The 22,983-nt window shown below is 36.0% G+C and overlaps 3 protein-coding genes across 9 annotated transcripts; 1 reads left to right on the top strand and 2 right to left on the bottom strand.

Annotated features, from left to right (window-relative positions):
- Positions 1-807: 807 nt before the first annotated feature.
- On the top strand, positions 808-4,123 carry LOC122276330 (fasciclin-like arabinogalactan protein 17). 2 transcript variants are annotated; one of them, XR_006228830.1, is made up of 3 exons: positions 808-2,310; positions 3,643-3,778; positions 3,868-4,123. XR_006228830.1 is itself a non-coding variant. In XM_043085962.1 (2 exons), the coding sequence occupies exons 1-2, from the start codon at positions 990-992 to the stop codon at positions 3,711-3,713; spliced, it is 1,392 nt and encodes a 463-aa protein (XP_042941896.1). In that variant the 5' UTR covers positions 808-989; the 3' UTR covers positions 3,714-4,123. The 2 variants fall into 2 exon arrangements, 1 of the variants encoding a protein (XP_042941896.1); XM_043085962.1 differs by having other exon boundaries at positions 3,643-4,123.
- A 5,901-nt stretch (positions 4,124-10,024) lies between these two features.
- On the bottom strand, positions 10,025-14,812 carry LOC122277498 (protein WVD2-like 4). 6 transcript variants are annotated; one of them, XM_043087490.1, is made up of 10 exons: positions 14,573-14,811; positions 13,261-13,534; positions 12,827-13,147; positions 12,659-12,717; positions 12,504-12,554; positions 12,274-12,367; positions 12,128-12,199; positions 11,883-11,990; positions 10,734-11,311; positions 10,025-10,339 (listed from the first exon to the last, which is right to left on the bottom strand). In XM_043087490.1, the coding sequence occupies exons 2-9, from the start codon at positions 13,495-13,497 to the stop codon at positions 10,766-10,768; spliced, it is 1,488 nt and encodes a 495-aa protein (XP_042943424.1). In that variant the 5' UTR covers positions 13,498-13,534; positions 14,573-14,811; the 3' UTR covers positions 10,025-10,339; positions 10,734-10,765. The 6 variants fall into 6 exon arrangements, with proteins under 6 accessions (XP_042943424.1, XP_042943425.1, XP_042943427.1 ...); XM_043087495.1 differs by lacking the exon at positions 10,025-10,339 and having other exon boundaries at positions 10,813-11,053; positions 11,152-11,311; positions 14,573-14,812; XM_043087496.1 differs by lacking the exon at positions 10,025-10,339 and having other exon boundaries at positions 10,813-11,050; positions 11,152-11,311; positions 14,573-14,812.
- A 3,732-nt stretch (positions 14,813-18,544) lies between these two features.
- On the bottom strand, positions 18,545-22,695 carry LOC122277481 (calcium-dependent protein kinase 26-like). Its single transcript, XM_043087460.1, has 7 exons — positions 21,349-22,695; positions 20,807-20,950; positions 20,527-20,679; positions 19,871-19,986; positions 19,581-19,748; positions 19,249-19,470; positions 18,545-18,981 (listed from the first exon to the last, which is right to left on the bottom strand). The coding sequence occupies exons 1-7, from the start codon at positions 22,304-22,306 to the stop codon at positions 18,859-18,861; spliced, it is 1,884 nt and encodes a 627-aa protein (XP_042943394.1). The 5' UTR covers positions 22,307-22,695; the 3' UTR covers positions 18,545-18,858.
- Between the last annotated feature and the right edge of the window lie 288 nt (positions 22,696-22,983).

The following is a 22,983-nucleotide window of genomic DNA, read 5'->3' as shown; positions in this document are numbered from 1 at the left end:
AAAGCCATTTGTTCCACGCATCCCACGCGCGCTTTAAGGGGACGGTAAGTGTTTTTCTTTTTAAAAAAAAAAAAAAAAAAAAAAAAACTTAGCGTAGAATTGAGGGCATTTTGTTTTTTTTCCTCTTTTTATTAATTCTCTTTCACAAGACAAAGCAGCCAGTGAGCCACCGACAGCTTGCACTTGAGCTCCGTGTGCCCTTATCAAACTCGGCTTCTACTTCGGCTTTGGAGCTCACCCACCTACCGTTTTTTTCACCCTTTATTTATATTTTCTTGTTAATAAATTTATATAATATTCGATATTCTTATTTCTCAAGTATATTAAATCATACTACACTTAGAAAAAGAAATTAGAGTTCAAAAACCACTTAAATTATTAATCTATCTTAAAAAAATTAACCAATAAACATCTCAAATAGAAACTAAATAATTTGGAATGAATAATGGCGATAGCAAAAGAAAATATTACTCACTATTTAAAAAAAAATAAAAATAAAAATAGAATAATACTACATACAGTTATTTTTGTGCATTCTTTACGCACTCCACTGATATGATTGGCTGGATTAATTTTTTTAATACACAACTAATCATATCATTAAAATATATAAAAGAGTCTGTAAAAATAATTATACATAGAATTTTTCATAAAAATATTACTCACTAAACGCTATAAAAGGGCGTGGTGGCTAAAGGCTTGGCTTAGGAGTTGGAAGCCGCGCCTGTTCTGATGGCAGTCGCATGTGGTCCCTTCATCCAGCCTGTTGGAACCCAATACAGTATACACAGACTCACAGCCCACCATTGGCTCTCCTACTCTTTTACTCAAAAGTCTCCACTCCGTTTCTCTTTCTCATTGCCTCTCTCTTCTCCACCCTAAGTAAACCCCCACCCCCATCTTTACTGATACCAAGCTACAATACCTGACCCAGAGAGAGAGAGAGAGAGAGAGAGAGAGGATTTAAGCTCTTCTGCTCTCTGGGCGCCATGGATTCTCACGTCTATGGTGTCTCCAAGCTCGTTTTCTTCTTCGCCATCTTATTATCTGCAACCCATGCTGCATTGCCACCAAACCATATTTCTAAATCTTCTTCTAGGAGCTCAAGCCAGATAAACTCCAATTCGGTCCTCGTTGCCCTCCTCGATTCCCATTACACCGAGCTCGCGGAGCTCGTTGAGAAAGCCCTTCTTTTGCAGACTCTCGAGGAAGCCGTGGGGAAACACAACATCACAATCTTCGCGCCGAGAAATGAAGCTCTGGAGCGTGGGCTTGACCCCGAGTTCAAGCGCTTCCTGCTCGAACCCGGCAACCTCAAGTCCCTCCAAACCCTCTTGATGTTCCACATTCTTCCCACACGAATCGGCTCTGACGAGTGGCCCCGTAGCTCCTCCGGCTCGGTTCGGCATCCAACTCTCTGGAATGGCCACGTGCATTTGAGAAGCCACGGTTCCGGAAAGAGAATCATCGACTCTGCCGAGATTGTTCGCCCGGACGACATCGTTCGCCCCGACGGCCTGATTCACGGGATCGAACGGCTGCTGATTCCTCGATCCGTACAGGAGGATTTCAACCGGAGAAGGAATCTGAGGTCTATTTCTGCTGTCTTACCGGAGGGCGCACCCGAGGTGGATCCTAGGACCCACCGATTGAAGAAACCGGCAGCACCAGCACCAGCAGGTTCCCCACCGGTTCTTCCAATCTACGACGCGCTGGCACCGGGCCCATCCCTGGCTCCGGCCCCGGCGCCAGGACCCGGAGGACCCCACGGTCACTTCAATGGAATGCGCCAGGTCAAGGATTTCATCCACACTCTTTTACATTACGGTGGATACAACGAGATGGCCGATATTTTGGTCAATCTAACCTCCCTTGCCACCGAAATGGGACGGTTGGTGTCCGAGGGATACGTTTTGACCGTCTTGGCCCCCAACGACGAGGCTATGGCTAAGCTGACGACGGACCAGTTGAGCGAACCCGGTGCACCGGAGCAGATAATATACTACCATATCATACCAGAGTATCAGACCGAGGAGAGTATGTACAACGCAGTGAGGAGGTTCGGAAAGATCCGGTACGATACTCTGAGGTTGCCGCACAAGGTTGTTGCTCAGGAGGCTGATGGGTCTGTGAAGTTCGGGCAGGGAGATGGATCGGCATATCTTTTTGACCCCGATATTTACACGGATGGGAGAATTTCTGTGCAAGGGATTGATGGGGTCTTGTTTCCAGGGGAGGAGGAGGAGGAGCTAAAGACAGAGAAGAAAGGCGCAGTTCCAGTTGTCAAGGTTGTCACCAAGCCCAGAAGAGGTATGTTGTTGTAATTATTTTCCTCCATTCCTACATTTTTCTTGATTCCTTGTTTAGTTCGTGTTCGGTTCGTTTAGATATTGGTCGCTCGCAAGTAATTAGTTCGCTCTAGTTTTATCTGGTGCTGATATTGAATACCAGACATTTGGGCTTAAGTTGGTGGTGGAAAGACTTGGTTGACCAAAACGTTGAGTTTCGTTGGAGATTGGTTTATGTTGTGCCTGGTCTCCGACCAATTTCGGGGTTTCGGTTTAGTATGAGCTTATTAGGGATAACAGATGCCGGATCCAGTTGTCGAATTTTAGCTACTGTTTGTGTTGATAATGATTGGTGGTGGTGGGATTGTTGGAATCATAGAATACGCGTTCACCATTGCGAGACGTTCGGCTTTTTGATGAGTTTTGGTAAATTGCGTGTGGTAGCAGAAGATCCACTTTTACAGCTCACAGATACAAGATTGGCCATTTTTTGTATTGCCGCAATAGGGAAAAACTATTACCTAGTTTAATCATTGATTGATTGAGTGGAAGTAGTTTTCAATCATCTTTCTTGGTTGTGGTGCTTTTTATTTTGGCTATCTGTTTATAAATTTTCGACCCTTTTATCGCTGGAAGCTCTCGATTAAGAAACACATAAACATTGGCAGGATCTAAAGAGAGAGGGAGAGAGATTGTAAAGCCAAATCGAGGGAAGGTCAAGTGAATCAAATGTTTGTATTCGGTTTTAGTGGTGATATGGAAGTGGTTCTTAGCCTGTAAATGGTAGCAAAAATTGTCGGTGGGAAGTAACCATGAAGATGATCTCTAAACTTTCTAAATAATTGAGAAAAAAATGGAAAAAGGTGATGAAGCTAAAGAAGGTTCCTCAACTTTCAATTGTAGAGGGGTCCATGGCCTTGCCCACCAAGGAATCCTTGTGATTAAAATAGACATGAAAAAAGAAGCAGAAAATCCAGGGCTGCCAACCTGTGAACCAGATTTTCCTTCCCCATCATCTTCAATGCCAACATTTACTGCCAACAATAGTCTGTCTGTATTTAATTTTGCAGACATTATAGTATTTTATTATTATATCATTTTTTTTGATAAGTTATTTTATTATTATATCATATACGCTAATAATCTGAGATGGCATGATTTGCTCGTCTTTGACAGGTTGTTCACACTTTGTTTTTTTTATATGGCTGACCTTGAGATCTAATATTTGTTTTGAAACTGAACAATTCAATTAATCTTTCGCATTTAATATATATAATGCATGCGATGAAGATGGTTTATCTTGCCTTGCGTTGACTTTAAAGTTAACCTTTACCTAATTGCATATGGCAAACAGGGAAATTGCTGGAAGTAGCTTGTAGGATGCTTGGAGCTTTCGGACAGGACTCTCATTTCTCTACCTGCTAGTGAATATACGCTCTCTCGACAAATCCCAGAAGAAAAAATGATCTCCCCTAAACAATTCATAAATGGTAAAATAACTTTTTATTTTTTAATTTTTTGTCTTCTCTTTGATCCGGTTCAAATGGGTTTCTTTGGCTAAGTAGTTCTCGTTCTTCAGTAATAGGAGAATTCCATGTAATGCAATGGATGCACTAATAGTTGGAGGGAGCGTTCACATTGCAGGACTTCTTTGTAAACCAATAGAAGAGAAAGTTCAGTGATTTTTGTTCTGTTTTTTGGTTTTGATTTTTTGGGTTATAAATACTGTAATTACATCTCATTTTTCTTTAATTATTTTATCTTTTATTCACAATCTCTGTATGAATAAACAAGCTCCTAAGAGTTGCAAATTCCATCACTCTCCTTGTTTTGGCTGTTTGTGCATCGGTTGCTCGGACATCATACTCAAGACATGAGTTCTTTATTATCATATTAATAAGTGCGTGCGTCTGAACTTGGACCTTCATTTGGGTTTTGTGGGGACAATAAAGAAAGGTGGTGGTTGTGATTTAGACGTGCAGATAGATCTAGCCGGGTGCTTCATGTTTTGTGTATTTAATTGCTGGTGGCTAAAAAGCAAAGAAAATGCCATCATGTTTAGCTTCGGCTATAGCGGTGTGGTTAATATTTATAGAGCCCCTATCCTATCCTATTCTATCCAAGTTTTATTGTCTCCTCCCGCACCCTATTTTTCCGTTTCAGCTTGATGTGAATGGGTAATGTTGAGGGAGAGCCCAGGCACGTTCATTTTTTACCATCTACTTCTTGTAATTGGAGCTCCTGAATTGATTGGCTCATCTGTAGGCTAGTACTGTATTAGACCGAGACCGACCTAGCTAGCTAGTATTTAACGAAGATGTGATCTCTCTCATCTCCATTCAGAAACACCGCATCCAAAACACATCCCTTATTCTTTAAGGGATCGTGTTGTGTTGATAGGCATTTACAATCTCAACCACGCCTTTAACCTAGCTCTTTTAGCTAAACAAGGTTGGCGGCTTCTCAGAAATGAAAGTTCTTTACTGCATCGTATGTTTAAAGCCAAATATTTTCCTAATACATGTTTATTTGAAGCCAAGGCACAGCTTAATTCATCTTATGTATGGAAAGGAATTTGGGCAGCCTTAAAAGATCTGAAAAAAGGTTGTAGATGGAGAATAGGGAATGGCAAAAGTGTTCAGGTTTTTAAGGATCCTTGGATCCCAGGCCTTTCCTTGCCTTATAATCAGACACAGCTTGAGGAAGATTTAACAGTCAATTCTTTGATAGATGAGCATACGGGTTGGTGGAATGTTGAGGTTTTAAGAGCTCTATTCAATCCAAATGTGGTTCAAAAAATTCTGCAGCTGAATGTTTCTATCACTTCAGAAGATTCTTTGTTTTGGGCACATGAGAGAAATGGAATATACTCAGTAAAAAGTGCATACAGAGTGCTACAGCAGAGTCTATCTCAGGGTACTGGGCAAAACTCTAGGGAAAGAACAGATTCAGCCTTTTGGAAATGTTTGTGGCATCTGAAAATTCCGAAAAAAATGAAGATTTTTGCTTGGCGAGCATGTCACGAAAAACTACCTATTTTCATGAATTTAAAGATAAAACATGTGCTAGAGAATGATAATTGCATCTTTTGTGATAATTGTAGAGAGGATGTTGCTCATGCTTTATTTTATTGCCCTGATGTGAAGCATGTATGGGTGGCTTTTTGCTCTAATTTGGGTGATGTGAATTCAGATCTTTCTTTTTGGGAATTGGCAATTTTGGCTCGGGATAGAGGTTCACAGGATTTATTGGCCAGATTCATAGTAATTGCTTGGGGGATATGGTATAGAAGGAACAAATTTATTTATGAGGATATTTCTCTGAATGTTACTACTGCTGTTAACAATGCTCTTTCCTTACAGCAAGAGTATAAGAAGGTGCAGGTTTTTGATGTGTTTGATAAGAAACTTAATACAGCTGTGTGTTGGAATCCTCCTCCACCAGGTTTCTTAAAATTAAATGTTGACGGTGCTACTTTCTTTGATAATTCTATTGCCGGGATTGGGGTAATATTGAGAGATCATAATGGAGATGTTGTAATAGCGGTTAGTAAAGTGGAAAGGGAGGTGTCATCTGCAGAGTTCATTGAGGCTATTGCTTTGTTGAGAGGTTTACAGCTTTGTATTCAGTGGGGTGTTCCAAAAATCTTGCTAGAATCTGATTGTTTAATGCTTGTAAACACTTTGAATGCAAATCTTGAGGTTCTAACAGAATTTGATTTTATTCTACAAGATATTCGCAGGCTTCTACAAAGATTTCAGGAAGTCAGAATTGAGCATGTTAATCGGTTGGGTAATACTGCTGCCCATTGTTTGGCTAGATATGCTAGAGATGTTGATGATATTGTAATGTGGTGGGATTCATGTCCTTCTTTTGTAAGCCAAGCTATTTGGCTTGATAAAACGTCTATGTGTAAGGACTCCTTTTGATATGAATGAAAGTATGTCTGTTATCAAAAAAAAAAAAAAAAAAAAAAACAAGCTTATTACAATTTATGTTTTTTTGTATTTTTTTCTTAATTTTTTTTGGCACGGTATTAAATGATTAGTACATAAAGAAAATTTAAAAAATAATTTTTTTAATAATCTAATATCATAATAAATAATAAATAAAAAGATGATGAATAAATTTAATATTAAAAGATTAAATCTATATAAATAAAATTATTCCATAAATTGTTTAAAATCAATTCAATTAAACTCAAGTTTTACCCAACTCGTTTACAATATTTTGTATAGTACTATAATTAGAATAATTCTACTTAGTATTTCACACTTTACGTTATTTTTTATTTTTTTATAATAAATATGTGGTATATGAATGATGAGTAGAAAATTTTAATGAGTTTAATATGATTAAAATAAAAAAAATAAAATAAAATTCATATGACGTGTGACGTGGAATATTAAATAGCATGATCCTTATTCCTTATAATTAAATGAATAAAACGTGGAGAACTTGTCCGTCTACCCCTCTGCTTTCAACCGGTAGAGATGGAACTATGATAGCATTTCATGGAGCAGGTCTCGCTGTTTCTAATTCCCTCCGCACCATCTTCATCCACTTTTTTTTGCTGACAAATCATCAATCAATAATTGGTAAATTATCGAATTCTTTTATTTGAAGAATAATGATATGTAAAATATCGTATAATTATTTTAAAAAATAATAAGATTTATTATTAAAAACTTAATTTTTTATATAAATTATTTATTTATTTACTTTTTTTAAAAATATTGATTCACGTTTACATATTTTATGATTGTAAATACATTTTCTTGCTATGTATTGGTTATTACTGTACAATACCGCTAGTTATTATTTTTTTTAACATACAAATTTATTAATAATTTTTTAAAACTTTTAATACATAAATAAATCAAGTTGGTAAGTTTTTCTAAAAGAAATTTAGATAAAATTTTATTACATACATATAAAATTACGTAATAATTTAAGTATTAATGTTGATTTTTTTCTATTTAAAATTTAAATTAATATTATTTTTAATAAACTTTATTTTTTAATTAATTATATTAAATTTATATGCAGATTTATATATAATTATAATTACAACTAAACTTTTTCATTTAAAATATCGCCAGCAGAGGGTGACAAAGAATCTGCCTCCCGCCGGTGGACCCAATGTCGCCGTTCTCATTAATTTATTGGCACCCACCAGAAAAGCCAGCGAGTTACACGCACCCACGCGCACTTTCAAGCGTCGACATCTGGGTTTTTGTGGAAGAGACCTGATGGCATTTTGTCTGTGATTCGTTTCAGTAGTCTTCTGACACCGACAACTTTTGCCCTTGAGTTCCATGTGCTCTCTGACCAGGACCTAGCTTTGCCTTTGCGTACCCAATTTCATGCATTGATAATTTTTTTCAACTAAATATTTTGTTTTTTGTTATTATAAAAAAGAAACATTTTTCATTTTTAATAATAATTTATTAATTTTTATAAAAAGAATTTTTATTTTATTATATTTTGGGATAATAATTTTATTCTATCACATTAGAAGATTAGAAAGAAAAAATTATTAGAATGATGACAAATAAATAAAACATTTTATATTTCATATAATATTTTTCTCTTTTCGAACTACATAATATAAAGATGTGAAGATTTAGACTTACCATATTATAATTTTAAATTTTTTTTAAACATAATTGTATGAGATGAAAGGGAATAAGTATGTAGACTAACTCTTTAATATTTCTCACGGCAAAAACAGTCTTACCTAAAACAAGGAATTAAGGGAATAAGTATGAGATCGCGCGTAAACTGTACTGTGTAGTGTGTAGTGCATTCATGTGATACGAGATTGACTCTAGAGTAGGAGTGGCAATATGTCACACGATCCGTTAACCCAACACGAATACGACACGATAATAGCGGGTTAGGGTTTAGCCTTAATGGATTCGGGTCAAAACGGGTTGACCTGTTAAGACACGATTGCTTAACGAGTTGATAACGGGTTAACCCGTTTTGACCCGTTATAACCCGTTATGACACGTTAAAAAAGTTAAAGTTATAATTATACCCTTATATCTAAAAATAAAATTGTTAAAATTTCAATTTCGATATTTTTATTATTTGGATTGTAGTTTTAGACTTATAATTAGTTTTATAATTTTTATAGATATTGTAATTTTAACATTTATATAAAAATTATGCTAAATTTAATAAGGTTAAAAAGGTTAATTTCGGGTCTATTCAACCCATTTACATAAATAGTTTAAAATGAATTGTATTGTATCGTATTAACCTATTTCGTAATATTTTCTTAATTTATTTGTTTACTTATAAAAAAAAACATATTTCGTAATATTTATTAATGGGTCAAAACGGGTTGACACGACACGACCCGTTATGTTAATGGGTCTCTCCAGGGATGCCACACTCGCTCCCATTTCCTCACAGTGGGCGGCCCCATTTGCCAACCACCTTGTCGCAAGGAAAAGGCAAAAAATTAAAGTTGAATTTAGTTTATTGATATATTTTGCTGTATCGTTTTGGGATAGGTATTATATAAATAAATTATATATAGTAATTATATTATAAAATAAAATCAATACAAATCTTAAGAACATACACACTTGATAAACTTATTAATACTTTTCAATAGTCAATACAAGTTTAAAATCAGGAAAAAAAATTTAAAATTAATCACGCACACCAAGTAAGTCAATAAATAAATGAATTACGCAAGTTGTATGCAAGGAAAGTTACATTTGAAAAAGATGTTTTGCAAGGTCAATCTCCTGCATTCCTTGGTTATCAAAGCAACTAAAGTTATTTCATTTAATATATAGGGATTATGATAGGCCAAAGATTAGGAATGACAAATGCAACTCGATTTCAATCAACCAATTAGTCTACACTTTGGTTTACCTTTTTCTTTCAATTATCTCTAAACTTGATAGGAATTTAGAATATTTAAAAAAAGAAAAAAACCAACAGAATCAATTTCAGACGGAAATCTAAATTCTGGTCGGATTGGGTGAGAACGAAATATAGTACTCTATCATTTCGGCCATTGTTCCGAAACGGAAAATTCCAGCCATTCCGAAACAATTTTCAAAAAATACAAATTAAAGTTGCTTGACATATATTGAGATATGATAAGATAAATATTTTAATCATTATGAAATTCAAATCAAAATAATATTAAATTAAAATGATTATTATGAAAACCAATACAAGACAATATTGATATTATTTTCAACATTCACTTCAAGCTCAAGATAGAGAACTTTAGAATCTTGAGTTTGAGATTTGAGTGTAGCCTTCATATCTATTAATTAATGTTGTAACCAACTTTGGGTTATATACGGCCTTGGTCAACTATAGAACCAAAATTGGATATGAGTATTTAAACAATGCTCACAAAAAATCAAAATCCAATAAAAAAATGTCTCGCATCTAATAGAGCTACTCTAAATGCATATATGCGAGATGATACATAATTGAACAGTGATGAAAATCTGATGAGCGGTAAAGCTAACCAAGATTTTGTGAGAGGTGAAGTTAGTGGAGGAATAAATATTCTATGAGATCGAGCTTAATTTTAGCCAAAAGTTCTGATACTATGATAAAAAAATAAATATAATATAAATGAAAATGGAGAAGAGAGGAGGAAGACAGATTTTGCGGGCTATATATTTGCTATTTTCAATTATTATTAAATACAAGATATGGATTCCTATTTATTGAAAAATTACATTGAGATAAGATAAAATAAATATCTTAATCATTATAAAAATTAAATCAAGATAATATCAAATCAAAGTGATTTGATTACTTTGGTAATCAAATCAAGATTATCAAAAATTGTTCAACACACAAATGGATGTACACATGATGTTTTGAGTTTGAAAAGTTCTAACCGGATTGTTCAAAATTTGTTGTTGGCTAAATAGGTGTTGGATCATGGTGCCCGAGTGAGTGTGGAAGAGTACGAGGCTATCATATATTGGGATTCGGACATCATTTGTGTACACGTCTATCTTCAAAGTGAGAAGAACTTGCCTTCGATACCCTTCTCTGATCTATACAATAGAAGACAACAGAAAAGTCTTCTCATTAATCGAAGATAACACTTTCATATAGCAATAATATAACAACGATAGACAAGCACAATTACATTAACCTGTAGATAAAAATATTCGAATTACATGATTTACTGGCAACCACCATATTCACAACAACATCAAACTCTCTTCTTTTTTAAAAGTCAAAAGGAACTTAAAATTTTTAGAGAAATAATATTTACAGTTGTGGTTGTATAAGCGTCGCACAATTTTTTTGAAAAAAGTGAATTAATACGAAATCCACATAAAAAAAAACTAATTTTTTTAATTGTGGATCCCACTATTTTTCAAAGTGATTACGCGACGTTTACACACTCCACGACTGTATGTAGAATTATTCAAATTTTTATACCTATAAAAATACAAGGTCCAAGATTTATGTCTTTAACCTCCGACAGTTACTTCATGAGGCATAATCTCAAGGGTAGATGAATTAAGAACCGGTGCGGTATTCTGGGCAGTATCCTTTCCAGACTCTGGGTCTATCTCATCCGGGCATTCTGAAAGACGCGTGAACTGATTCTGGCTTTCTTCACCTTCTACTCTGCATTCTTTCTGGTTTTGGGTCTCTTCTCCAGGGTCCTCTGTTTTAGAGTTGGCAGGCTTTCTTTCAGTTTTAGCGACTACAATTTCCTGGGCATGAAGCCTGGTTTGGGACTTCCTGATGGTCTTCTTTGAAGCAACAACATTTTTATCAGATTCTGCCCGTAACCCTTTATTTGAATTACTATGTTCTCGGTTAAGATGTGGACCACAACAAGATGCACTACCTTCTGAAGAGTTGTTTGCAGTAACAGAATTCTTGAGCTTTGGAGATGGGTTCAGACGAGGGCTAAGGCCAGGCCCATCACCTTCTGAAGAGTTGTTTGTCACGGTCACAGAGCTCTTTTGCCTTCCAAGCTTTGGAGATATTGCGCGTGTGGTTGGTATCTAGGTCAATGAGGAAGACAAAATGTTGATATACCAAGAATGTGAGGTGCATGAAGCAGAGTGAGAAGAAGAAAGAGTCCAGGAATGTGAGAAGAAGTAGGTTTCTCTAGCTCATTTCACACCTTAAAACTCTGTTAAGCGACTTTACTTTTGTTTATTACTAGGAGTCCAGAAGCATACTTTTTTAATTCAGTTGGTGTGTTGCGTTAAAACTTAAAATTGTTCTCGCCCAAACCTGCTTGAACTTCACCTGTTTCTAGTTCTAGGACAAAAATATATCTGATCGTTGTAAAATTGAACCATATCTGATGTTGGCCAGGAAGATGTATGTTCTATTTCAAGTGATGCTTGCGAAGAGAGAGAGACTGCATTAGCTCTAAAAAGTGCCATGGAACCCGAATCAACCCATTGTGTTTTGCAAATTATTGAAGGGAACTAAATATAATTGGTGAAATAATGGCCCCGTCGTAGGAATCAGAAATATGGATTCTATAGTTTTAGCCACAAAGTAACACGTGTGAAAGTAAGATTTAAGACAACCCTGAAACCTTCAGAAAAACCGATGAGTTACCTTCTTCAGTTCAGTTCTTGGAGGAGGCTCTCTGTAGAAAGTGGGCATGGGTGTAGCTTTAAATGTCAGGCTTTTTCTCAGTTGCTTGATCTCTGCCTCCTGGTTTTCCTGCAAGATAGTCAGAATGAACACGGAGACGGAGTAAATAGCTGAAATGGGACAGGCAAAACAGGAAGCTAAAAAGAGAAGAAAATATCTACCAAGTGCCTAAAACAAAACAAAAAAAAAAAAAGCTATCCCAATACCTTTGATTTTGCTTGCAAGTTAGTTTTTTCCACTTCTTTTGCCTGAATTTTCTCTTCAAGTTTTGAAAAGAACTGAGCAACAAAAAAATAATCAGTGGTTTGCATTGTAGATAAAAAATTTAGCAGGTTGTACATGCGTCAACTACCTCCCTTCGTTTTTCAGCTCGTTCGTCCAATCTGAAGGAAAATCCTGAACCACTGCTCCTCCGTTCACAAGGAGTCCTGCGTGGAGTAGCACTTCTGATAATAATAAAGACAAATGTGATGTCAAAGTAGTATAAGAAGACAACAGAAAACTAAAGAGAGAGCTGAGAGACAAAGAATGATTTTATTTGCAACAAAATGAAAAAGAAATGAAGCTGATCGAGGATCATACGAAGTAGTGGAACGAGCCTCATCATCCTCTTTCAAATTTGGATTAACTGATCTGCATTTACATCACATCATAGGCTGAGAATTATTCAGCTGAAAAATATAAATGCCTCTCCTGAAATCCATAACAAAACTATTCTGAAAAAGGCTGTGACTCACAGGGATTCTTCAGTAGGAGGACAGTTAATAGATGCATTCAATGAAGCATACTTCCCAGGCTGGTACCAGCAAGAACCCAAGTTAAGCACAAAGTAGGGCAATAAAGGGAAGGAACACAATGAACCCCCCCACCCCCCCAAAAAAAAAAGAAAGGGAAGAAGAAATTACCACAGTGCGTCTAATGCTAGGCATGGATGCTAAAGAAGTCCGCCGACCAGGTGTTCCACTCATTGTATTGGTGACTGTTCCACTTGAGGCTTGGGATTTAGTCCCTTGTCTTTGAGCGTGTTTGGCTTGATCTCTTTTCACTGGGTACACCTCGATGCTCTTGTTCATAACATCAGTACAAACCCCTCTTGATGGGAAGGAAAGACTCTGTGTAAGGATTGATCTCTGACTACGTGAAAATGTAGTTGTGGCTATCGGATTGGGTTTATCCTTTCCTAATCTATTGTTCTTTGGGGAGCCACCATGCAGATTTCCGGGTTCCTGACCGCAAAAAGAAAAATCAGATGCTAAAATATTTACACGGTGCACCCTTCATATATGCTATGATTAGTCATAGAGAATCAGCACATATGAGAAAATTCTTTGAACAGAACCTTTATGGATTTTGAAGTTTTACTTGCAGGAACCATTGCAGAGGCTTTGACCACCACTCCAGAAGATTTAAGGCTTTTGATTTTTGTGGCTGGTTCGGATTTTCCATTCATGGTGGGAACTTCACCGTTACCACCATCCTCACCCTCTCTCTTCAAACCCACAACTGATTCTTCCACATATTTTCTCTCAATAACAGAACTCTCGTCCTTCACGGTAACCCCATTTTCAGATTCCATTACGCGACAGAGGCTTTCAGAAAGGATCGAAGACTTTCTGCAGAACCAGTCAATGCTGATTGTCAATACCTGAGTTAAGCCAAAAGACACTTGCCCAGTCCAGTCAATCACATGAACTAAAACTGGAAATAGAATCAGATCATTTACAGAATACAAGCAGCATTTTTCTTCAATGATTTCTTCCTTGTTATGATCCTTACCTTATGTCTTCAATTGCAAAAAGATTTACGTAAAATGTTCAAAGCTCCGTTTTGTCGCAGGGAGAAGCTATGAGTTCAGGTGTTCTCTCTCGTTTTCCCATATCCAACAAACATCCAATAAAGATCTAGACTAAAAACCATTGTTTACTTATTTCAAGCATCTACCCTCCATCAAGATAGAAAGGGTCGGGTGCGGATTTTGGTAATCATACTATCAGTCAGATTGTCGGAAAACGAAAAGGGAACAAAAAACGCCTAAAATTGTCGCAAAAAATAAATGAATAAACAAACAATTAACAGTTTTAGCATCCATGTTTGTGACGGCTGCACCATTGAAGGATCTATCTACATTTCAGGTCATCAGTGTTACTCACAATCAAGCACTGAACACACACACACAGACACATCAATTAAGCCAAAGAAGCATGGTCAGTATAACACGAGCTTAGTGTAATGAATCTTTACCTTTTTCCACTAAGATATAAGATTTCAAATCTTAAATCTCTTACTTCATTTACTCAGCAAAGAAGCAGAGGATTAATAAAACCATCGTAGAGTGCAATGGTTTTACAAACTGGAGCACCTCCAGCAGAGGATATGTAAAATGATATGGAAAAGAAAACACAGATGCCAAATACTAACACGCACCAATTCAACCACTAGACTCCAAAACTATGCTATATAAAGCTCAAAACAAGTAAACAACCATGCTTTTAAAGCACATTATTAAAAGGCAAAGAGACGAAATGCTTGAAAAGTTTTAATATTTACCCAGAAAATTTGGGTTTAGAGTATTTGGACTCAAATTATAAATATTAACCTCGCAGACACAGAGAAACACTGAAAGCAAGATAAAGATAAAGTATCTTCCAAACCTGAATTATGACAGATTGAAGAAAAGACTGAAACAGAGTGGAGTTTGAAGAAAGATTGATAGTGGTGTAGATTATAAGCACTAGCGAAGTTGAAGTGCTTGAGATAGTTGAGCTCGAAAGCTACAGCGAGAGTTGTTGGAAGATACTCTCCTCAGGTTTAGTTCGAGAATACGAGAGAGAGGGGGGCCGAGGGGTAGAGAGAGCCCTGGAAAAGAACCTGAACAAGGACGAGTTTTTCAATGAAGAGAATGGATTGATAGGCGATACTAAAATGACTTAACTGCCACTCGATCTGAAAATAGTATTCTGTAACTACTAGCGGTTCGAAATCCTCTCTCTCTCTCTCTCTCTCTCTCTCTCTTTCTCGATAAAACCAGCCGTTCGAAATCTGAACGTTGAGGGAGGGAATAAAAAAATAAAAGTAATATTTTCTGTAATTTCCTAAATATTAATTGACAGAAAATAAGTTAATTTCATTTAAAAGATAAATTTTAAAATTTAAATTTTATAAATAAATTTTTTTATTTAAATTTTTTATTTTTATTTATAAAATTTATTTTATTAATTTCTTAATTTTATGATTTTTAACCTACTGAATGTAAGTTGTTTTTATAAATTTTTTTAAAAATATATTTAACATTTTTCCTAACTTTTACCTTTTCCAATGTATATATATATATTTTTTAAGCACTTAAAACCTAAAAAGGAAAGGCACGAAGGTTGGTGAAAAGAGTTATCAAAGGAAAAGAGAGTTAAAACGAGACGGAAGGGCATGATAGTCAGTTAAGGAATGAGCCAATGATTGAAACAGAACAGAAGGGACTGTTTAAGAACGTGGGTGGGGGTGGGGTGACTGTAGTTTGTTCGCAGGTGGGTGTTCCACACAGCTCATGACGTGGCACGACCGATCAACATGATTGGCTGCTCACGTTAGGCCAACCTCGACTCGACATGTGGCCCACACCACCTTACCTCGCGTGAGCTGTCACAACGTGCGGGGCTGATTATGGTGTGAAGAAAGAAACTGAGAGAGAAAGAGCCATCGGATCATACATCCTGGACAATCCTGCCCGTCCATTTTTTTTTGGTTGGGCGTACGGGGCTCCACCGAGGTACAGAGAAATTTTATGTTTGTATTTGGGGGTCGGGATTTAGTGGGTGGTACGTTGCATTCAAAGGCAAAGGCTGGCTGGCTTCGTAACCATCAGCCTTCATTCCAACTTTACAAAATCCGAAAGGAAAGTTTATTAAAATGATTTGCGTGTTTTTCACATACAAACCTCACCACCCCCATTGGGGCCCATCCAATGCTTAACTTCTCAAACTCTTATTATTTTCTCTTGTTTATTTGCGAATTTTTAAATATTAATTTTTATTTTATTTTTTTAATTTTTACTTTCACTGTTGTGAATCTTGAGGATGAGTTGTTAAGATCATCCAACGTCCATAATTTTATTCACACTGTAATATTATCATATAACCAGGAATGTTGAAGTGGAAAATTGAGAATTTTGGAGCGAGCCCATAATATGGCCGTACAATGAGCTGTTTCCTTTCAATTTTATTAATTATTATAACGATTCCTTCAAGTTTAAGGTCCACTTGCACCTCTTAAATCAACGTACCATTCAACCTTCTCACCATTTAGTGCAACTATATTATTTTTAGTTTTTTCGTTCAAATGTCAGTCAAGAAAAACAAAAATAGAATGCCATTTTCTATTTGTTTTCATTAGTGGTGTAAAAGAAAAAATGCAAAAAATATCGATTAAACCAAATTGGATCGGACTGGACCGATGAATTTAGTCTAGTTTGTAAGCAGTCATATGGAGTACCGGTTCTTAAAAATAAAAATTGGCCATAAACAGGTAGTTTTTAAAATATAAAAAAGTGTTTAAATCGAACTAGACTAGTATATATATTTATAATTTTTTATATTATATTATATATATTATATGCTAAATTTCTAATTAATATAACATAAACTCTAATCTTATTATTTAAGGCTATTAATCTTATAACATAAGATTAATATATCATTTTATATAACATATAAATTTTAATGTTAAACATAAACATTAATATTAAGTTATTAATATAAACTTAATTTTGATATATATATACATCAAGGATAAATACATTTTTTCATAATAAATTAGAATATATATATTCTTTTTTGTAAATATATTTTTACATCTTTGATCGTATATACTCATATAAAAAGTTTAGAACATATATATAATATGTGTGTCAATACATTTATCTGTTACATTATTTATTTAACCAATTAATGTATTCTCTTATATGTGTAATAAGTGAATGATGTGTAAGGTGGAAAGATTAGGGCCGTTGATATCATTAAGTGATGAGCTGCCAGACCACGTGAGGAGCCCGTGCTTCCATCTGATTCTTCATAAGCCAAGCCGCTGGATTGTTACACTTGTTACCATCTGTTGTAACATATATATTGCATCCTTACCGTGTAAACCCTAAGAGTGTTGAGTCATTTGTGTGTGTAGCGGCTGGGTCTTTCTCGAGAGGCAGAGGGATAGAGAGAAAAGGGAGAAGGGAGCTATTTAGGGTTTTGGGGTTTGATCTCTATAGAGAGAAATTTGTGCGATTTCTTATGATTTATGAGAGGGCTTGTAACTCGTTTGAACTGAGGCTTCTCTGTGCTGTATTGGTTATCAATAAAGATCTCTGAGGCTATTCCTGCCTTGGATGTAGACCATTAGGGTCGAACCACGTATTTCGATGTGTTCTTTCTATGTTTTACTTATTATTTCTTATTTCATTGTTCATGTTTATTTCCTTGCAAATTTCTGGTATATTTGCTCTCGGTTATTTTGTTAATTTATGCTTATATTGGATCTGGAAGGTGCTGTATATTCTTGTGTAGATCTGTGTTGGTATTCTGCGGGTTTTGTGAACATAGTTGGTAATATTGTTGCTATTGTAAATCTTGAGCATTTCGGTTTTAAGTCAAGAAACAGAAATATATTTATTGAGTTTCAGAATCGAAATGTATAAGGTTTTGTTATCTGTTTTAGAATTTCTTTATTAATAAAATCTTGGCAATTTTATAACTATAAAACATAGGTTTTATAACAATATATAGATTATAGTTAAATTTAATACTATACTAGTATGTATTAATTATTATAAAATAATGTATTTATACTATAACATAAATAGACCGATAGTTTAGTGTATATAAATATCTTACTAAATTAGATAAACCGAAAAAACTAGATCAGACTGGACTAAAACTAGAAAAATCGAAAATTTTAATTTTGATAATGAATTGATCTAATATCGGTTCTTAGATTTTTAAAATTAATTGATATCAGTTTGATTGTAACAAATATACAAAACTAGACTAAACTACACCAGTTACAGTTACATGATTACATCCCTAGTCTTTTCCTTCAATCTTTTTTTCCCACCACACCAAACGGTGCATAGCACTCACTGATGATTTTAATTAATTTTAATAAATCTTTAGTTATTAAAAAATTACTTTAAAGGGATGTTATATATTAAACTTTTTTTTTTCCAAATAATAAATAATAAAGAGCAATAACCATTTTCCCAGTGCTTATTTATGATCGATCATGAATTTAGGATCGAGCCGAACGGTGGTTGAAAAAGGAAAGCAGTTGAAAATCTAGCAAATTCTTGGGGATGGATAAATACAAAGTGGGCCAACCCAATATATGTCAACAGACTCCAGCTTCATTAATAATAATTTTAACGTCCCCACATAGCTATGTATGTTAATATTCATTATCCCATCGCTATTAATTTATTCATGTTTCGTTATCCTATTACATAATGCATCCGACCAACTGCTAATTCGACACAACAAGGTCCTATTGTTAACTGTTCGCACTTCGCCAGAATAAACGACTTCACGTATACACATCACACATGTCGTGTGTGTGTGAGAGAGAGAGAGAGAGAGACAGAGAGATGCAAAAATTTCGCTTCACATATGGATATCATAGGAGACAGTATAGCCCATCAGGCACAAAATGTTTCCTTCACAGATTACATGAGAAAAATGCAGACTTTCTTGATCGTTTGTTCTATGTTCTTTCTGTATGCAACTCTAACTGTTGAGTAAATTCAACGTGAAAGGGATCAGGCATATACCATTTACAAGCACCTGATGTTTCTCGGACCTTACAAGGAGTTAGGAGTCGTATACTTTTCACAAAACCATTGGGAAGAAGAAGTTACATAGTAAAAAAGGATTAAAAAAAAAAAAAAAAGGCCTTAATTATATCAACAAACAGTAAGTGCCTCCCTAAATCCCATGCTAAAACCACTATGTAGATCCTTCTTACCCAAGTTGGCGTTTCCTTTTTCCATCATGGCTACAAACTCATCGTAATCTATTCTTCCGTCCTGAAAGATCATAAATATAAAGCAAATCTTAGAATCAGCACGAAATAGAACTGAATTAAAGCCGCATTAATCATTCTCATTTCTTATCACAAGGAAGGTCAGGCCTCAACAACTAAAAGAAGGCAATGACACTTCCTTATGATAAGAGGGTGTTTGTGGGGTTAAAAATTCTTCTATCTGATTATTTTTTTTCCATCAACTATGCCAAGAAACTCTCCCTAAATGACACTTCATACCCCGACTGGAGGTTAAGGTTAAAGTACTTACATTATCCTGATCTACTTCTCGAATCATTTCTTCCAAGTGGTAGTCCTCGATGCCAAACTCCTCACAAGCCTGTTGAAGCTCATCTTGAGTGATATAGCCGCTGCTATCTTTATCAAAATATGAAAAAGCTGCAAATAGGTGATCCCTCTCGATTTTGTTTAGATGCAATGTTGCAGCAATGAACTCATCATAATCAATTGTGCCACTATTATCAACATCTGCCTGTAATTTCAGAACAAACATTAGGACCATTGGTAATTTCTAATGCTAATAGAGAGTTTTTGGGTTTCAAGTGCAGCATGTGAGCAAATCATGATTCCAGCAATACTTACAGCGTGCATAAGATCGTATATTTCAGATTCATTCAGTTTGGCACCAAATCTTTCCAGTCCATGTTTGAGTTCTTCAAAAGTAATTTGACCACTATTGTCAGCATCTATCACCTTAAACATTTCTTTTAACCCAGCAATTTCTTCTTCAGAGAGGTGCTGTGCAATAATCTGCAAATAATGGATGTAAAAGTTAATAAAAGAAAATTCTTTTCATTCCAAGTTTATAAAGAATTAATTATGGATACACGTGGGATTGACTTATGCTATGAAAAAAAACAGCAAGAACTTACTCTAAGAGCCATCTTCTTAAGCTTGTTCATTGCAGAAAACTGTTTTAAGCGACTCAAGACTGCAGAATCAAGAGGCTTGTCTGGAGCCACCCCATCAACCTGAATCCAAGGGTGGCCTGCAAGGAACCATAACAAACATAATCAGAAAAAGTGCCCTGCTTAATATTAACATAAAACTGAATTTCCATATGTTCATCAAATACAACAATAGCTCAAATGTGTATATGCAAAGTCATCTGTCTTGTACAAAAAACTTTCAAGATTCTGCTTTTCTTATGCTTTATTTCATTTCGTTTGCTTTTTTTCTTTTTTTCTTTTTTCCTGCTAGAAAACGTCTCTGTTATAGTCAAGCAACAATGGCTTGTGATGGTCGTCATCCTGAATTTCATAAATAGTACGAAGGAAACTACTCGTTAAATTTGTGTATCTGACACATAATTTAGGTGGCATCAATTAGGTCATGGACTCCTGAATATCTATCAGCTTACTTACCGAAAAGCTAAAGTCTGACTGGCTCATCTAGCATTTTCATTATTCTTCATTGTCTGTTAAAATTGTAGGTGAATTTATATGATATCACATGCCCTCTGTCACAAATGTTCCCAACCATATACACGGAGAGGGAAAAAGAACGAAGAAAGAACAAAAGAACTTACACAAAACTTCGTGAGCAGTTATCCTCTTTCTTGGGTCTCTGACGAGCATCTTTCTAACTAAATCTTTAGCACTCTCGGAGATCTTAGGCCAGGGATCTGATGAGAAGTTAAGATCACCATGCAAAACTTCTTCAAATATTTCTTTCTCCGTTTCTGCTTGGAATTGAAAGCAAGGAAAGAAAAGAACCGTACATTTGAATGGTTAGAAAGATGAAACGTATTTATGAAAGTGAACATAAGAACAATAAACTCATACTGTACAGCATATCAGGATTCTTACCGGCCCAAAATGGAGGCACGCCACTTAAAAGAATGTAAAGGATCACTCCAGCACTCCAAACATCTGCTTCTGGACCGTAATTCTTGCACAAAATCTCAGGGGCAACGTAATATGGACTTCCAACGACATCACTGAAAACCTCCCCTGTAATCCAGGACTGTAATTAATGAAATAGACATAGCAAAGTTGTATGTACGGCGCTGAAAATAATGTATCATAAGATTCAACATTAATTACTGGCCAAAATAAAGCACTCGATATAATTATATTATATTGGATTTACCATGATCAAGTCCATTATTGGAATAATACTTACAGCTATATCACTACTTCTGGCCCACTAATTGCAATTGTAAAGGGCAAAGCTAAATATGTTCATGAGGAAGTTCCCAATAAAAACATTTGGCAGGTTATGAAATTTAAAGTATTAGGTATAATGGTAGTAATTGTAAATGATATGACTAGACGGATTGAGGTGAAGGCAAAGAAATACCAGAAAGTGTAAAATAAATGGATCTCAGCAGGGAAAAAGGAGAACAAACCTGGCTTGAAGAATACTGATAATCCAAAATCTATAGCCTTAAGAGGCGAATCCTCCTGCTCGTTGACAAAGAGAAAATTCTCAGGCTTAAGATCACAATGCATGACACCCAAAGAGTGGCAGGCTTCTACGACACCAACTATAGTCCTAGTGAGCTGTGCCGCCCTTCTTTCCGTAAAATGCCCCTGCTGAATGATCCTATCGAAGAGCTCACCCCCTGCGCACAACTCCATCACAACATGAACGGCAACAGCATCCTCATAAGCCCCTCGGATGGAAACTATATTAGGCAGCCCCGCCAAATGGTGCATTATTTGAATCTCCCTCCTCACATCTTCCACATCTTCCTTCGTCAACAACTTCCTCTTAGCGATGGATTTGCAGGCGTACTCTTTCCCGGTCACCTTATCCATGCAAAGAAAAGTCTTCCCAAACTGCCCGTGTCCAAGCTCCTTCCCCAAGTTGTAGTACTCCTTCAAATGGCCCGTCTTGGTTTGCAACACCGAGTCGGCCTGAAGCCCCGCACTCGCCATCCTCTTCACAAGAAAAGGCTTATTCCTCGGCCTTGATTGCTTATCAGTAACCTCCTGCTCGTCCTCCTGCTTTGTTCTTGCCGGCTGTGTAGGTTTCGTACTCTCTTTCTTGTGCCTCATTGGTTCCCCTGTTTTGTTAGTATTTTCCTCCCGGTTTTCGGGTTTTGATAATTTACTCTCCTCCTCATGTCTTAGCGGCTCTGCCGATTTAGTATCTCCATTGAACATCTTCACAGTTGCCGGGGGCTTGTTCTGTACAACAGGAAAATGGAATTCTGATTCGTTATGCACAGCGGAGGATCCACTGGTTATTCCTTTGTTAGAAACAAGGCAGTCTGAGGTTCTAGACCACCAAACAGAAGTCGAAATCGATTGGAGGAGTCCGTAATTGGAAGAAGATCTCGATCCCACACAGTTATTTCCCATCTGATTCTATTACTACTTAATACTACTCACAGACGATTAAAATACTAAAACCTCGTATATTTATTCTAGAAAAGGACGTATGATTCTGATTTCTGACGCCAAAAACATTGAACAATGAGTCTTCTTTCACTAACACCAACTCAGAAAGCAATTGGATATTGGGTGTAAAAACCAATTGAACAAATTGGAAGAGAACCCTCGAAAGCTATTAAACAAAACCTCAATGAACAAGACTATCGTAACGAGAAACCTAAAGAAAGAATTGATCAAAATTGACTGAACTCAAGTGGAGAAATTGTAAGAAGAAAGATTAAAGATATGAAAAAATTAGCTTCAAGAAAGGAGGAAGAGACGGAATGGAGATTTTCAGTTGGAATGTTTGAAATTTCAAGGAACGCGTATATAATATAAATAAACTAGAAAACAGTGCCCTTCCAGAGCCTCTAGGAGGGTCCCATGACTTGTTTCCATATCTATTCCCGAGTTTAGGACGTGTGGGCCCCATTTGAAACAGTTGGCTGAGATCTTGTGATCGACGCCGGGTATTTATTTGCCATAATGAGCTGGAGCCTGGAATTGGGTTCGGCTTATTAGGGCTGGACTCTCCGAAGCCGGCTGCCAGCCCATGCCGGTGCCTTTTCACTTTATTTTTCCTCCTCTGACCTTTATGGGGGCTT

Source organism: Carya illinoinensis, chromosome 9 (assembly GCF_018687715.1).
Source record: "Carya illinoinensis cultivar Pawnee chromosome 9, C.illinoinensisPawnee_v1, whole genome shotgun sequence".
NCBI lineage: Eukaryota > Viridiplantae > Streptophyta > Magnoliopsida > Fagales > Juglandaceae > Carya > Carya illinoinensis.
Note: the sequence above shows the minus strand (reverse complement) of the source record. Positions and strands in the feature narration are given on the sequence as shown.

Bases quoted from the DNA above. Each gene is read 5' to 3' on its own strand.
- LOC122276330 (XM_043085962.1), top strand. From the start codon at position 990: ATGGATTCTCACGTCTATGGTGTCTCCAAGCTCGTTTTCTTCTTCGCC. The intron at 2,311-3,642 runs GTATGTTGTTGT...TATGGCAAACAG, and splicing joins TGTCACCAAGCCCAGAAGAG to GGAAATTGCTGGAAGTAGCT.
- LOC122277498 (XM_043087490.1), bottom strand. From the start codon at position 13,497: ATGGAATCTGAAAATGGGGTTACCGTGAAGGACGAGAGTTCTGTTATT. The intron at 12,718-12,826 runs GTAATTTCTTCT...TGCTGGTACCAG, and splicing joins CTAGCATTAGACGCACTGTG to CCTGGGAAGTATGCTTCATT. The intron at 11,991-12,127 runs GTATTGGGATAG...ACTATCTTGCAG, and splicing joins ACTTGCAAGCAAAATCAAAG to GAAAACCAGGAGGCAGAGAT.
- LOC122277481 (XM_043087460.1), bottom strand. From the start codon at position 22,306: ATGGGAAATAACTGTGTGGGATCGAGATCTTCTTCCAATTACGGACTC. The intron at 20,951-21,348 runs GTTTGTTCTCCT...CCTGGATTACAG, and splicing joins ATCAGTATTCTTCAAGCCAG to GGGAGGTTTTCAGTGATGTC. The intron at 20,680-20,806 runs GTAAGAATCCTG...AATTCCAAGCAG, and splicing joins CGTGCCTCCATTTTGGGCCG to AAACGGAGAAAGAAATATTT.